At 36.9% G+C, this 15,320-nt stretch overlaps 2 protein-coding genes across 2 annotated transcripts in view; one reads left to right on the top strand and one right to left on the bottom strand.

Annotated features, from left to right (window-relative positions):
* Nucleotides 1–2,068: 2,068 nt before the first annotated feature.
* Nucleotides 2,069–5,128, bottom strand: IAPP (islet amyloid polypeptide). Its single transcript, XM_009944108.2, has 3 exons — nucleotides 5,049–5,128; nucleotides 4,768–4,902; nucleotides 2,069–2,261 (listed from the first exon to the last, which is right to left on the bottom strand). The coding sequence occupies exons 1-3, from the start codon at nucleotides 5,126–5,128 to the stop codon at nucleotides 2,069–2,071; spliced, it is 408 nt and encodes a 135-aa protein (XP_009942410.1).
* A 4,338-nt stretch (nucleotides 5,129–9,466) lies between these two features.
* LOC104338093 (solute carrier organic anion transporter family member 1A2) overlaps nucleotides 9,467–15,320 on the top strand; it is a 34,497-nt gene continuing 28,643 nt past the window's right edge. The window contains exons 1-2 of the mRNA XM_075413126.1: nucleotides 9,467–9,536; nucleotides 10,422–10,504. Coding sequence (XP_075269241.1) covers nucleotides 10,502–10,504 — 3 coding nt within the window. The 5' untranslated portion in view covers nucleotides 9,467–9,536; nucleotides 10,422–10,501. The remainder of the gene's footprint in view (nucleotides 9,537–10,421; nucleotides 10,505–15,320) is intronic.

The raw sequence follows: 15,320 nt of genomic DNA on the forward strand, positions 1-15,320 counted from the left end.
ACATTCTCATCAGTGAAGGAATAGAGGCACTTCAAGAGTGTGATTCATCCCATCCTAAAATAGATGTCTAAGCTGGCATGAATTGGAAGTAGCTGTCTTTCTCCAACAAATAGCAGGAGAGCACTGACAACTGTTTACACAAAAAGCAGCTGAACATAGGTGAGATGGTCCCCGTCTGAGCTATTGATATATCTCTTATTCCTCTCTGTTGTTTCACTGATTTTGGAGATGAGTAACATATTTTAGTATTTGCCAAATAGGGCAAATGTGTTAAATAGATGTTAGTTTCATATCCATCAGGTTCAGGAGTACATAAGGCAGAAAATAATGTATGCAATTCCACAGAACCTGTGCATAGACAGTCTGTGCTTTGTTTTGATTTTTCAAATAGTAGCTTAAGGAGCAAAAGCTGATGCATAAAGCATTATATGTATTTCAGGTTGGGATCAGCCTAGAAATCAGGATCCACCCCCAATGAAGATTCCGCTTGGTTACTCCGCCTTACAAACAAAGTCACAGTGACACTTCAGAGGTATCCTGTCACTTTCTCATTTCTTTTCTGAAAGGTAAATATTCTGGCTGAAAAACAAATTAAGCACACAATAGGTGTATAATATATCTCAAAAGTAACTTGAATGGAAAACACTTCAAGCTGGCAGAAACATTCGACAAATTTAATACCATCTGAATGGTTTTCTCAATAAAATTGAGAATAAATATCCATTAGAACATTAATGAAAGTTGAAACTGTTCCCAACAGAGTAATCAGTAACACTTTTGCAGTAAAAAGTCTGTGCAGTAATTTTTACTCCCATGTATTATTTGTGAAATGAAGGGAATATGTCATTTAACATGAAACTTTGCAAAAATGTTTATATTTTGAGGCATACGTTATAACAGAAACATATCATCCAATGGCAATTATTAAGATTTCATTTGCTTCTCCAGCACTAAGCTTCTGCTGAATGTTTTTCATAATTGGACAATAATATTTTTCAGATCATAGTGAACTCTTCACTGAGAGCATGGTGGACAAAACAACCATTGCTGTGATGTATCATATCAACTCTATGAAAGTTTTCATAACAATTTAAAGGAACAAACATGTTTATGAAGCCTGCACTGATACTGGGCTGAGGTAGGAGACAAATACACTGTCAAATTTCCATTAAGGTCTCCTCATCTCTAAACTAGTTTTCTCAGATTTTGATAGCAGCATAAGTATGCCAGCAGGCAAATTTACCCTATTTCTATGATAGGTTTTGATGTTGAACCACCTTTGGTTTTGTCTCTTCCCTGTGTTACTCTAGTCCAAGGAAAGGAATACCCAAGGACAAAGTGTTTCTGCTAGCTTCTTAACTGAATTTTCTTTTTTTCATGTTTAAAAGCGCTTATGCTCGCTATGCTTACACTTTCCTGATACCATCTTAAAGTAAGAACTGTAAATTCTTAAAATCCCATGGTATGTGTGGAAATCTGTGCCACAAGGCCACTTCTGCTTGCTTAATGCGTGTTAAGGTGGAAAGGGAGCAGTCAGTTAACTGGCATAATCATATGCACAACACAGCCATCTTGTCTCATCTAGTTTTTCCTTCAGTTGTGTAAAATCATACACTGTAGATGTTTCAAAACCCAAAGATCCTTCTGTTTTACTTTAGTTTTATTAACTTCTGTTAGCACTCTGGTTGTTGTTGATCTTAATTAAGATAATTTCCTTCTTTTACCAAACTGTGACTATAAAGACATACACATCATGGTTATCTTTTTCATCTTTTAATAATAATAATAATAAACCCTGTTGCAATTGCTTTTCCATTTATTTTTGTGATATATATTTTTTTTACAAAGGAATTTGACAAGCAGATTTCTGGAGTTCTTAATGGGGTTGAAACAATAGGCTATGCATGCCATTGTACATACATAGTGAAATGAACATAAACCACATACACGAGCACACACAGAAAACAAGGCCCTGTTAAGACTGTACAAGTAATAAATGACCAAGAGGTTATTGATACATAAAAACGGAGTTCATAATGAAAACTGTATCGCTAGTCATTTTAACACCCTAAAGTTGTGCATTATTTTGGGGTTCTCTATTTAAAAGCCCAACTGTGTCCCTCTTTCCATACGTATTGGACCCCACATTCGTAGGTGAATAAATTGCTCCAATGTTGTTGCTGGAACGAACTAAGAAGTCAGCCAAGCGTTGTGTCACACACGTAGCGGTGTTGCATTTTCGTTTCTCCAGGTGGTGACTACTAAGGTAAAACAAAAAGAGCCAAGATGAAGTCAAGTGATGAGCAATCAAGTGTGCCACTTCTAATAGTCATTTGAGCTGTGCTAATGTGGGAGTTCTTTTAATATGTGCACAAATACAGGAACATTACAATCTTCCTACCACCTACTTGGTGCCTGAAAAAAAATCTTGCGCTGTATGCTATTATGTTTTAATGATTGGAGTTATTTAAATGCAAAGACCTTAACAGTCATATGTCATTTTTATTGATATTCTGCATAGCAGTTTATGACATCTAGAAAACCTGTAATAATAGTATAGTTAAGACAGTAAGTGAAAACAATGACTAAATGTTTACCTTTAAGCTGAAATTCTAAATCTATTTAGAGCTCTTGCTGATATCACGAGGATTACTAACATAATGACAGTCACCACTAACATTTTAGTTCTCTTGTTCCACAGAATCATATCCTGCTCTCACTGAAGTGAACAGTAATCTTCCAGTCCACATTAAGTGGATTGAGCCCAGAGACTCTTTCTCCCAATTGTGCCACATGTCATGACAGGTGGCAGGCGTTGCCAACTGCTGCTGTCTTCAGTACCACTTAAGATTTTGTGCTGTCTAAACAGAGATTTCTGAACTACTAAAAAGCAGCCACATCTTTGTTGAAACCACAGCAACTTGAAAGTGAAAGTGCTGTTGTGGTAGGAGATAATAATTTGTTGGATGAGCCTTTAAAGAGTATCCATGGAGTAATCCATATCTAAAAAGAGTATTGTAAATGGTCTGTTGATTCAGACCATAAAGAACTGCATGTAGAACTTATGAAGAATAAGGTTTATTCAATTTTTTAAATAAAAATATAATGATTAGCTGGAGAGAGCTTGGGTTTTCAAACTTGTTTCTTAGACAACTATGTTGTTCCTTCAGACAGAAATGCTTGCTGAGATTGCTTATTGGGTTATTGTTAATTTTCTTGAGTTTCTTCCTGTTGATGTGGCGAGACATAGACGACAATTTGCAGCAAAAATTTACTATGAAGAGTGATGATTTTCCAGTTTTAAACTCTGAACAATTACCGACGAGTACATTTTCCTATTGATTGACTTAATCCGTTATCTAAAATGTCATCTGTTCTTTTAGTGTTATATGTATTAATCTAAGAATCCAAATGTAATAGTAATTGTGAGAGAAATCTGTATTTTACTGGTTCTTCATCAGCTAATAGGCAGCAATTTCTAAGCAACTGGTATTTTAAATATGTTATTGTATTGAAAGGAACTGGTTGGATAGGTATTGATATAGCTTCTGTTAGGTTTCCATGGGTATTTCTGTTCATTTAAAAAGAGTTTTAATCAAGCCCTTAAGATATGAGGTTCAAACAGCAATGGGTTTTCATGGAAATCCTGATCTGTTTGTGGAGGCAGAATTCACTTTTTTGTTAAAGGTAAATAAAACTCCAGTCCCTACAGGAAGCTACTAGATTTCTAGCTGATGTCTAGCCTGACTGAACTTGTTATACCTGTTAGCTCTCTGATCTGTAGCCTTTAACTGAGTATGTGCTTCAATGAGACAGTTCACCCAGTAAGAGATCGTAAACCAAGGCCCCAGAAAAGCAGATAAGACATACCACACTCATAAAGATGATGCCTTCTGTTTGAGTATTATGATTATTATTCTACTTGTTTAAAAAGTAATAGTGGCAAAAATGTAGAAACTTAGTCTCCATTATCAAAGTATTTCGGAAGTTAACCAAATTGTCATATAATGATTATATTTTTTTATGAATTCAGAGAGAAAGGAACAGGCAACTATACAGACGTGTATTTACTGAATCTATCCATAACAGAATTGTCATTGAAAGAAATTCACGCAAAAGCTTGACAAACAATTAGAATAGTTCAGTGCTTATTTATCTTTTAGTACAAATTTCAAATACTTTTTGAAATGCTATTTTATTCATAAAAAAATACCTGAAAGTTGTATTTATGGATTTAGAACCATGAATGCATTTCAGACTAGTTAAAATCTATCAGAACCAGTTGATTCTTTTCCTTCTTCCAATGAGTAAATTGACATTTAACAGTATAATGAAATACTACTTACTTGCAGGAAACAGTTATGTTATAAAAGAATTCCATTCTGGCAGAGCATTAGTGTTATTAAGAAGGGTGTATTTTCTTTTTTTTTCCCTTCAGGCTTGGAAATGTGACAAAATTAAAGAAGAAAGCCCTTTCAAAATACACTTTTCTTCTCAAGATAATGTCATATTTGTCACCTTTTTCATTTATTAAAGCATTATAGTTGTAAAGTGGTTAAATGATCTGCAGCTTCTGTCTCTGGATTTCACTTTCTACCCTGAATGCTTACAGGATGGCTCTATTTACAAGAAGAAGAGTATTTTAAGCTCTTTGAGAATAAACAACAGACACAGAGAGTCTCAAGTAACAGAATATCACTAACACAAAGTTTGCTTCATAATTTAATCCTAACTGATATGTCTAGAAGAAACAATGAAAAGCAATACCTTTTTGTCTTTGCTGCTGGTTCTTCTGGCATTTCCTCACTAAGTCCTGAGAGTGTATGCTGTGACATTGCTGGCGGTATCCATCCTTGTCTCTTGGAAGTACTATCAGATAGATCATCAGCCACAGATAGTAATCTTTAAAACAACAAAATCATACCCTGTGAAATTGAATAACTCTATTTTTGCTCAAATTTTTGAGATATGATAGCAAAAACAATTCATGTAATAATCTGAACACTTTTTCCCCTAAAAAGAAATAAATGTGATTATTTATTACTCACTTCTCAATAGGTGTAGCTTCCAAACAGCTCAGAGTGACAGAAAGTGCGATGAAGAGAACTGACAGCTTTAGGCTGCACATTTTTGCTTCCAAACTTTCTGAAAAGAATAATGATTCAAAACTGAAAGCACACCCAAACACTCTTCAGCATACCCTGTTACTGATGCCTGTTCTGTCCTAAATCAACAGCAGCTGGTCTTTTTTGCAGGCTAGAGTAAAAGTTGATCCCCATAAGTTTAGTCACAAGAGGCAGTTTCAGACAGATAGCTCTCAACACTAAATGTTCACTTTCCATCTAGTAGTGTCAATCCTTTCCCTTATCTGCCGTTTGCATTTCCCGACAGGAAAATGCCATGTCCAGGTGTAATTTACCTTGCAGTTATCTTAGCCTTTTCCTGAAAAATGCTATTGATTAATAATAGGAAACATTTTTGTTTTCCTAAAAGCACATCTGTTGCACTGCATCTTAAGTAAGAAAAAAAAGGAAATTGTTTACCTTTCAGTGGTCAGTGAGCTAACTGAAGAAGCACTCCTGGGTTAGCAAGAAGGGTGCATGCAACAATTCCACGCTTGCATCTAGCTCTGGAGTGTCCCTTCTCCCCCTTCCTTGCTGACAGGTAATACCGCTCTTATATACCCTTCACACCTTTCTCAGCTCTGACATCAGGCAGCACAGAGAGACTGTCATTAATTCCCATCCCTATAGATAGAAAGTACCCCAGAGAGGAGCAGAGGCAGATAGGTCGTTAGTACATTAGCACATCAGTAAATATTCACCTGGTATATGCAGGATGCCCTTGTGAAGATACTGTAATAGCATATTGCACATCGGAACTGTAGCCTCAATTTTACAGTTCTCATAAGATGCTGAGGTAATATTCCCTGTGGTGTTTTAAAGGGCTAAATAAGGTAACAAAAGTTATAAACAAAGCCAGAATAAATGAAACACCAGATCACCAGTAATTGAAATGTAAGAAAACAGGTATCTTAATAAAGATAGGATAGTTAAAGTTGTGGAGGTTTGTTGTAGAAGTACATTATGATCAAAATGGAAAAAATATTTGAAGGGGTAGAAGATGCATGAGGAATAAGAAAAGAGTGAAAATCATTTAAATGGACAGGGTGATCATTCAGGATAACAAGGTAGAAGTCATGTGCCTTTTTCAGTAAAGTACAAATATGAATGAACAATCTCTCACTGTTAATATAAAATCCTAGGTTTTACTAACTGGCAGGTTCTTTATGTCATGCATGAAAATTGTGTCAATTAATATTGTTAAGACAGCAAAGACTAGGATAAAAAGCTAGGAAATGCCAGAATGAAGGCTGTCTGTACAAATCCATTTCACTAGTGTGCACAGAGTATGGTTCAGGGAAAAATATACAGCTTTTAATAGACTAAATCCAGCGTTAATAAATTACCTGATTGCAGATTTCCAAGGCTACAGATCAGAACCATTTTTTCCCAATTTCAGTGTGAATTAGGAAAATTACTTTTATTTTTTTCCTTTTCCCTGTCTCATTAGTTGCCTTTAGGTGCCCAAACACCTTTGGAAAACAGGTCTTTCGATTATTTATGGAGGTTAAGATGCTGGCATAAAAGCTCAGGCAAAGTTTTCTATGACAAGAAGTTATCATACGCATCTTCCACATTTCAACAAAACATGAATTAATTCATAACTGCTTTAATGGCAAGTACACTGCCTTAACTGGAAGCCTCCTTATTTGATGGTTTAGTCTGTAACACCAGATTTTCACTGAAGTGGATAAAGTTCCAGTGTTGGCTCTCTTCAGGCATCAGTGCTACTTGAGTTGAATACAGAAGGAATATTTAACTGGGATAGTAACCTCTTAACCTGACACAACAGCTACTCTGCAAATAAGATTCCAGCAAGTGACAAAATGTTTGGTGTTTTTTTTTTTTATTTTATTTTATTTTAGGGGATGCTGTTTCTGGGTGTTTTGCTCTCTGTTTTTAATGATACAATCATATATAATTTTTTCCCCAGGTTCATGTCATCCTCCCCTGGATGGACAGTCCCAATGTAAGAGAAGTAAGTATAGTGTTATTTTATCTTCACCATGACAATATGCTCTGTACAACATCTGAAACAAGTTTATCTTTCCAAAGAGTCTTCTATGGTTATTTTCACTGTAGCATTTGACTACAATCAAATAACGTTCTGGTGTTATTTTCACTGTAGCAATTTCACTCTTCAAATGAAGGCATGATTGCACCCACTTTACAGAGAAAGAGTTTTGCTAAAAAAAACAATTAGGCAAATAATCTGGTTGGTGATTGCCACCAGCCAATAGTCACTGCTTGAACTGAACTTGAAAATGCCTTGGTGCACTTCTTCCAGAGTGGGAAGAGATCCAGGTCCCACTGACACTCAGTAGTGGTGTATATGCTTGGCTCTTTTGAAAAGGCAAGCTCATGTTGTTTCTATTCCTGAAAAGCAATGGATAGATCAGATGCAGTTTGCATCTCAGATTTTAAAAGATTGGACTGAATATTGAAAATCTGTTACCTTTTAAGGCATCAAAGTGAATGGTTGTTGTATAAAGCTTGAACCAAGCTATGAGTTGACATAAGAAAAGTGAAGCAGGCTTTTTAAAGAAATATTGGTCCCAAATCCTAACTCCAGCTGTCCTGCAAGTGGCCTTGGGGAGCCTCTGATGCCTTGAGGGAAAAAGAGAAAAACTGATTCTTGAATGCATTGTAGAGATGAAACTGGGCTCTTGATGCCCCAGGACCATTGCCTGCCTCCTGGGCCAAAGAGCATTTTGGCAGAGTCAGCAAGAAGTCTATCCAGCTATTTGTCAGTTGTAATGTTAACAAAATTATGATGTTATGGCTTCTGTTACAAGTTATCTTAAGCAAGAGTAGTGTTTTCCCACACAAACAAGAGTGGAATATGAAATTGTGGAATCTCTCTGACAGCAGAACTATTCATAACTCAGATTTCAAGAACCTGGCACTAGGTACTGTGCAGTTAGTACCATTCAATGAAGTGGTTAGTTATTTTTCCTACTGACAAAGTTCCTTAACCTTGATCTTGGAGAAAACCCTTCATTACTCTGTGTAACAAATGTTATTAACCTAAGGAAAAAAATCAAGTATTCTCAGTAAAGAAACCTATGACCAATTCTATCCTGAGTAGTTATATGGTGATTTTACATATTTTTACTGGTGTTTAAGTCTGTATGAAAAGATTTGTCTGAAGTGTTGTGCCTATATGAGGGTTAGGGACACCAGAGCTGAGGTTTAAAAAGAATCCAGAAGATATGGTATGCCAATGCCCCAGTTCCTTCTGGAAACCACCTATATATATGTCTTGAGTTGCAAGATGGTGAACATGCTCTGCGTTGTAATGTCTTGGCAGCAGAGGAACAGGGAACCAACCTTGTCTCACATGTCTGCTGCTTTTATATACTGGGGAGTGAGATTTATCTGACTGAATGTGAGGTGAATAGAGAGACCATTCTAGTGCCTGTTTCTAATGTAGAAGTCTAAAATAGCTCAGATGGTTTGTGCCTGCTTCTCCTTTTTGGTGATAAAAACAGCCTCAGGTGACTTGCTCAGATACAGATGGTTACACTCCAGGTGTCTAAATGAACATGAAATTAATTCCGTCCGGGTGCTTTAGCTCTCTTTTATGATCAGTTCCTAACATTTAAGATTGTGTCCCTCTCTTTCTCGTATTTATCTTTTTCTTACACTACTCATGACACCTGATGGACAGCTGTTTCCCCTTTTAACAGCTGCTTTTCAGTTTCTGAGTTCCACATTTGCTTACTGACATTAATAACACATATGAAGACTTTTGGTAGTGGATGTCTCTTTCCCATTTGTGAGAGTGACAAAAAGCTGCTACCTGTTGCATGCACTTTACCAGATGCTGCTCTGCTGTGTAAGGTAGATGTCTCCAGTAAATTACATTGTTGCTCAGTTACCAGGAACTAAAAGTGTGTGACTAACTCACAGTTTAGTTTGCTTGTTGTATCAAAACACAAAAGGAAAATCTTTAGGCATTAACGTGAAATGAGCTTATTTCAATTTTTTGGATAAATTGGAAATCATAACAGCAGCAGCATTAATATGCATCTGTGTGAATATTACCAGTAATGAAACAAATGGTGCATGTGTCACTACTTGTAACTGTTACGAGTTGAGCACAATGTTTCACGTGATCTGACAAAATTGTTTCATTTTATAACAATTATATTAGCCTTTGATTGCTTTTAAATAAGTCTGAATAAAGCTTTGAAATAAAAGTATGAAAAAAGGTTTAATCGATAGTGCCAGCACCTCTGAAAAAGTCTAAATGCCTTGTGTTTAAATGGCGAAATCTGAAATTAGAAGAGTAAGTCAGGTGCCTAAATCTAGTTTTCTGCTATCATTTTAGATGTCCTAGGATATCGAGGACTGATGTTCATGAACCTGGCTAGTAGGACACCATCGTAGCAACTGCAGACTAAGCAGAACGTAAGAGGGAGTTTAAAATTACACTAGACAGCTATGATTAGGAACCTTGATTATTCTCTACATTTTTTACATTTGGATGCTAAAGTCTGAAAATTTTGGCTATAATACTCTCTTCCTAGTATTTCTTGCTTAGTACTATGTTGGTGAATACTTTCCAGTGTGTGGAGTTGTACTGCTGGCATTCAAGCTATGTGTATCTGCTTTATTCAAATATTGTTTTATCAAATGTGGCTTTGCTAATGCAACTTTCTTTGTTACTCTGTTTGGTGTGGGCCATTACAGCACTGACGAAAACTCAAAGAGCTTGTCTTGTTGATCTCGTTGGGATTTTGTTGGTCCCAAAACTGATGTTAAACTTGTGGAAGAAATGTAGAAGCAGCAGCAGAAGAGGTAGTAGGAGCAAAGTTAATAATTTCTCCCCCAGAAGAAAAAACAGGTGATTCAGAAATGAAGAATGGGCATCCATGGATTTGACTAGCAAATGGAAAAAAGTCATTTGGATATATAATAATATCTTAAATCTGGCTTTTATGATGTGTTATGCTACTCAGCTCACTCCATTGACAGAACAATGATGTAGCCTCAACAGGCTGTTGCTTATGATTGCTCTGAGAATGAGCTTAGCAGAGTTTGTGCTGAATCAGTTCCTATAGCTGTGAATCTCCCAAGCTAGAGGAATAAATCCCGTGTTTAAATCAGAAAAGTCAGAATTGATAGCGCAGTAATTGATGAGTTCTAGTTCCTAATGTCATCACTACTTACAGTTTATAGAGTTTTAACGCATGGCTTTTGCTGGCTTGCATGCAACAATTTACTTTTGACTACAACAGAAGATTTAAATTCTTAATTTTCTGTTCCTCTATCTCTTCTGCAACCTGCTTCCAGAAATCTGTCTGCTTCTGCAACTGAAATCAGAACCCTCCTTTGGTTATCAATGTGACTTACAAGGGCTGTAGACAGTGCTAATGGTAAGTAAGTAATATGACATAGTACTACCATTCTTCCTTTCTGGTAACCTAAGCCATCCATTGCTTCCTGCTATGATAATTATCTAAAGTCACTGTCTATAAGAATTAATCTATAAAAAGGTATTCAGCTTTCAAATATATTGCTGTGATGTATACGTACCACTACTACAATAGTATATGGAGTCCTATAACATGTGGACTCATGTACTCCAAAGCAGAAGAATAATTCTGTTGAAAGGGAGGGCTTGGTGCTTACTTGGAGTACCTCCTTACAGAGTCAGTGCATCATAAATTCACATCCTGGCTCACTGCACAGGTGTCTCCTTACACAGGAGTCCAGAGTGATTATATTGCTACTGAATGTGCAGAATGAGGTCTCCCTGAATGCTCCTGTAAGGGGAAAAAAGAGATTAAGGAATTAGGTACGTGTAGACGTGCTCTTTCTGATTTACTAAGTGTGACTGTGGGAACCCTCCACCCCCTCTTCCCCACCCCAGCATCTTATAAATGAGTACAGATGTATGTAAAAGGTACAGTGAGACCAGGAACCACGCTCTATGCTCCACAGACTTATTTCAGTGGAGGTGAATCGCTAGTAAGTACAGAGCAAATAGAACCATTCACCAGTAACAGAAACTGCTGGCTTTCAAAATAAATCTAGACAGAATCATGTCAGCCCTTTCTACCTGATTCAGTGCATAAGTTTTAGCTAAGTTTTTTTTTTTAAACTATCTCCCTTTCAATAACTAGACTTTTTTTTCCCTCTGCAAACTGCAGCAAGAGAATGACAATCTGGCTTTGTCTTGAAACACTCTGAGCCTTTTAGGTGATGCTGTCTTGACAGCTCTGCTATTAATAGTGGCATTTTCTCTGCTGTTTAAAAAGGGGATTTGTGCTGAACTGAAATCAGTCATGTTAGTAATAACTTTTCACCAAGGGCAAATGCAGTGTACTAGCTTACGTAGGAGAATTTATGTTGACAATACCATGAAACATAAATTAACTTATTTATGGTATGTTGGCACATGTGGCTGCAAAATAAGACAGCTCTTTATCAGAGAAGTGCAGTAGGGCTGCATTTACTGTATGCTTGGATTATTATATGTGTGAGTGCAAGACCTGACCTATTCGTTCTACTTGGAGATGAGAAAAGATTTTGATAAGCACAATAAATGTGCATCAGTACATGAAATTGCCTCTCCACTGTAAGACGTAATTAAAAATTCATTAGGACTTCAGCATATGTATCTGGATAATTTTAGTGGATTTTTGCTCTGTTATGGTAGTGTCTTTTACATGAAATACTGCTGTTTTCATCTGTTTAGCAACCATTCCATTTTTGGCTGAGATGGTCCCTGATAACAGAAAACATGAATGGTATGGAAAAGTCAGTATTTAAATGTGAGCTTTCACAAATACGTTAGGAGCTATAAGTGATATGGGTGATTCAAAAGGTGATGTTTTTTGCAACAAACTGTTATTGAACCAAATACCCAGTGGAAAATTGAAGGTACTGTATTACTACAAGACAAAAACATCTGAGGCTCTGGAAAATTTCAGTCATTAACATATTAAAATAATTTCGTATTAACACATATTCTGCCAATGAATACTACAGTTTCAATGGGACAAAGCTGAAAAGTCATCTTATCATAGCATTTGATTCAGAAAAGAACCTTGTGCAGAGCAGCAGAGAAGCACATACTTCAGGACAAGTGTCTTTAAAATCCGTGGGTGCTGAGTGTGTACTAAGTGTTTATTTACAATGGGTATCTTAAGCTCTGCTTTTGGGTTCAGAGTCTTTTCTATTGCATAAATCATTGTCTAGATTGATGGTGGTCTTTTTTTTTTTCCCCCTTGATTTACAGGATTTCTACACATTTCCAGCTGGGGAGATGTTTAAGCATTTTCTAGTAACCAGTATCCAGCCTGATGTCATCTCTGCACAGAACGCATATTATCACATAGCAAAAAACTAGGGGACTTGATGGATAGTGAAAGTGAAATGCTATCAGGTTACATAAACCACTGATTGATGAATCATAGTTAATGTCATTTTCTTAGAGGAAAAGACTCCAGAGAGACTTTGAAGCCTTTGAACTGTCAGTCAACCTACAGTATATTTGTTCCTTTAACTTTTCTTAAAGTATGTTCATGAGACAATATGCCTTGTTAGTGGAAAGGTGCTGACCTGAGCACACAACAAATCCCTTTGCACTTTAAAAAGGAGGTACTGCCCATAAGTGTATAATTAGATTTTCAACTTTTTTCTTTATATAGGTAATTTATTCTGAAAAGCTGTTTTGACAATTGGAACATTTATGTTTTCTGACATTTAAAAATAGAAGTTTGTGTAACAGAATGTCCTCCAGCCTTGTGGCAAATTTTATGAAGAATAAAAAATTTTATGTCTTCATAAAGTTTACCACAAGGCTGGAAGACATGAACTTGTTTTGCTGTAACAAAAGCAAACCCCCCAAATCCATACAAGTGGAAATCAATGTGCTAAACGACTTTCTTGGGAAAGAAGCTGTTACGACAGTCTCACTAGTTTAAATAAATAAGTAGTTGTGAAAATAGACAACAATTAGCGTTTGGCACATAGACAATATTACCTCCAATGTATGGATCTGAATGCTTGATATAGATGACTATATATTGTTGTTGTGTTACAGGGGGAAAAAACTGACATGATGATGAGTTAAGGGGGATGCACAGAGTCGATGGCAGAGTTGAGGATGGAAGACAGATCCAAGTCTTCATCTAGTCTGTAGCTGACATGCACTCCGTGGTGAGAGGAAAGGATATTTTACTGGATGGTAAAACTAAATTTGAATTCAGGCTCAAAATGGGCAGAAAGTCTTGTGTCTCTCGGTGTTTCTGCATGTACAGGGACAAACATCACCCCACTTTCTGTGTTAAATGCAGATGGGTGCTTCCCTACCTGGCTGGAGAAGATGAAGTGCTTACCTATTAGTCTCTTCACTGGCCCGTACAATGAGACCTTGTGACTTCCCATGACTTACCTCAGTCTAGTATAACCACTGCTAGAATACATAAATTTTTGATTAAAGGAGGATCAGTTACATTATTACATCTTTCTTTATTTTGCATCCTTCCTCTCTATCTTCTGAGAAAGTAGGTTCCCAAAATATCTTGAGAAGTTTTTTTTTTTTTGCTTTGTACAGATGTTGTGATTTCTATGAGCAGCTGAAAGGAGGGAAAATGTTGTGAAAGAGCCTGTCTTGCGAGGTTTCCAGACTTGGTTTTGCTGGTCTCTTCAAAGGCTGAACTTTGCAGTGAAGCTTTTGGAGTGTGTACCCAAACCAGGGCACAACCCTGAGCAGAAAATTCGGTATTGTTCTTGTTAGAAATTCTCTCCATTAGCCTCTATTTGTTTGGAAGCTGCATCACTATCCAACAATCACAGCTCTGCATGGCTGCTGTCCCAACCAATACTAGTGAGGGGTAAAATTTTAAGCTCCCTTGTGTCTCCTGATAAGCCTGCAGTGGAGAAGCAGATCTCAGGAGACAGAACTGAGAAAAAACCATGGTTTTAAACATAGCTTGCATTGCAGTCCACCTCTGAACTGATGGGGTCAATGACAGTGAACCTAATCTGTGTCATGACATCCTTATCTGGGTTGCCGTGCTATGTCCCAAGGGATGTGCACCCCATGATTGCCGTAGTGCTCAGTTCTGTGGAGACATAACTCATATTTCCAGCTATTCTTGAATTAGTTACATTCATGGTTGTTTACAACTGCGGTGCTGGGAAAGAGCTACTTAGTCCTCAGTGTTTCCAAAATCATGTATTTTGTTTAGAGTGAAGCTAGAAATGACTTCTGGGTTTTGGTATGTAACCCATCACTACATATAACATTTGGACTACGTCCAATAATTGTACATCAGCTCTGCATTTTTTACTGAGAACTTCTGCTGATTAGCATAAGAACACCGTGTCTCCATTTGAATTTCCTGTGAGCTTGCACAAGCAATTGTAAGGGGGTCCTGACCTTAGGCTGGGGGCTGCTGGATGACTGGTTTATTTGTTGCCTGGCCATGAAGAGTAGAACTAGAATGACAAAGAGAGATAACCAGGACAGGTATCATCTGACCTGATTTTTATCTGTCTAAAAGTTAGTTACCTAGACTAAGCTAGCTCTAGAGACTTTCAAATCAAAGGGAATAAAGAAGCACCTCCAGAGACCGTTTCCTCCCACTTATTTTAGATGGCTGTCTTAAGAATGGATAAATGACTCTCTGGATATATCTGACTCTCTCTAATGCCTACTGTGAGACTCTAGATGAGGATCTTCAACAAAACTACTTGCTAAGAATAGAGTATACCTGATTCTACACAAATACTTGATAGTCTCAAGGTATTTTCGTTCTATTGAAGCATTAGAATGATTAAAGCACCCCCTCAAAGAAAATCTGTCCAGACAGAAAAAAATACTCGTTGTCTCCATTTCTCAAGCAGTGGGCTGATAATGCAGGAAGCAGTGAACTTGGTGCAAATACAGCCTTTAGGAGAAATCCCATGAAGAAGATGGGAACTCAATATGCTTAGACATCATAGACTCTCTATAATGCTGCATTATCCATGAATTAATCACAATAGAGAAAAATACTGAATTCCATATGCACTGAATTTTACATAAATTTACTGAATATGAAACTGTGCTTTTGTGAACATATCATAATTTCATATCTCTACTTCTGAATTTTTTGGAGAGGTATTTAGTTTATACATGTTACTGATCACTGGTAAATGTCTGGGAGTGACTCCTTACCCTCATTCAGTATTCCACTG

This window comes from Opisthocomus hoazin, chromosome 1 (genome assembly GCF_030867145.1).
Source record: "Opisthocomus hoazin isolate bOpiHoa1 chromosome 1, bOpiHoa1.hap1, whole genome shotgun sequence".
NCBI classification, from domain to species: Eukaryota; Metazoa; Chordata; class Aves; order Opisthocomiformes; family Opisthocomidae; genus Opisthocomus; species Opisthocomus hoazin.

Excerpts from the sequence above, each read along its gene's own strand:
- IAPP (XM_009944108.2), bottom strand. The coding sequence starts at position 5,128 with ATGTGCAGCCTAAAGCTGTCAGTTCTCTTCATCGCACTTTCTGTCACT. Across the intron at positions 4,903-5,048 it reads GAAGCTACACCTATTGAGAA|ATTACTATCTGTGGCTGATG; the intron begins GTGAGTAATAAA and ends GTTGTTTTAAAG. Across the intron at positions 2,262-4,767 it reads CCAGCAGCAAAGACAAAAAG|TAGTCACCACCTGGAGAAAC; the intron begins GTATTGCTTTTC and ends GTTTTACCTTAG.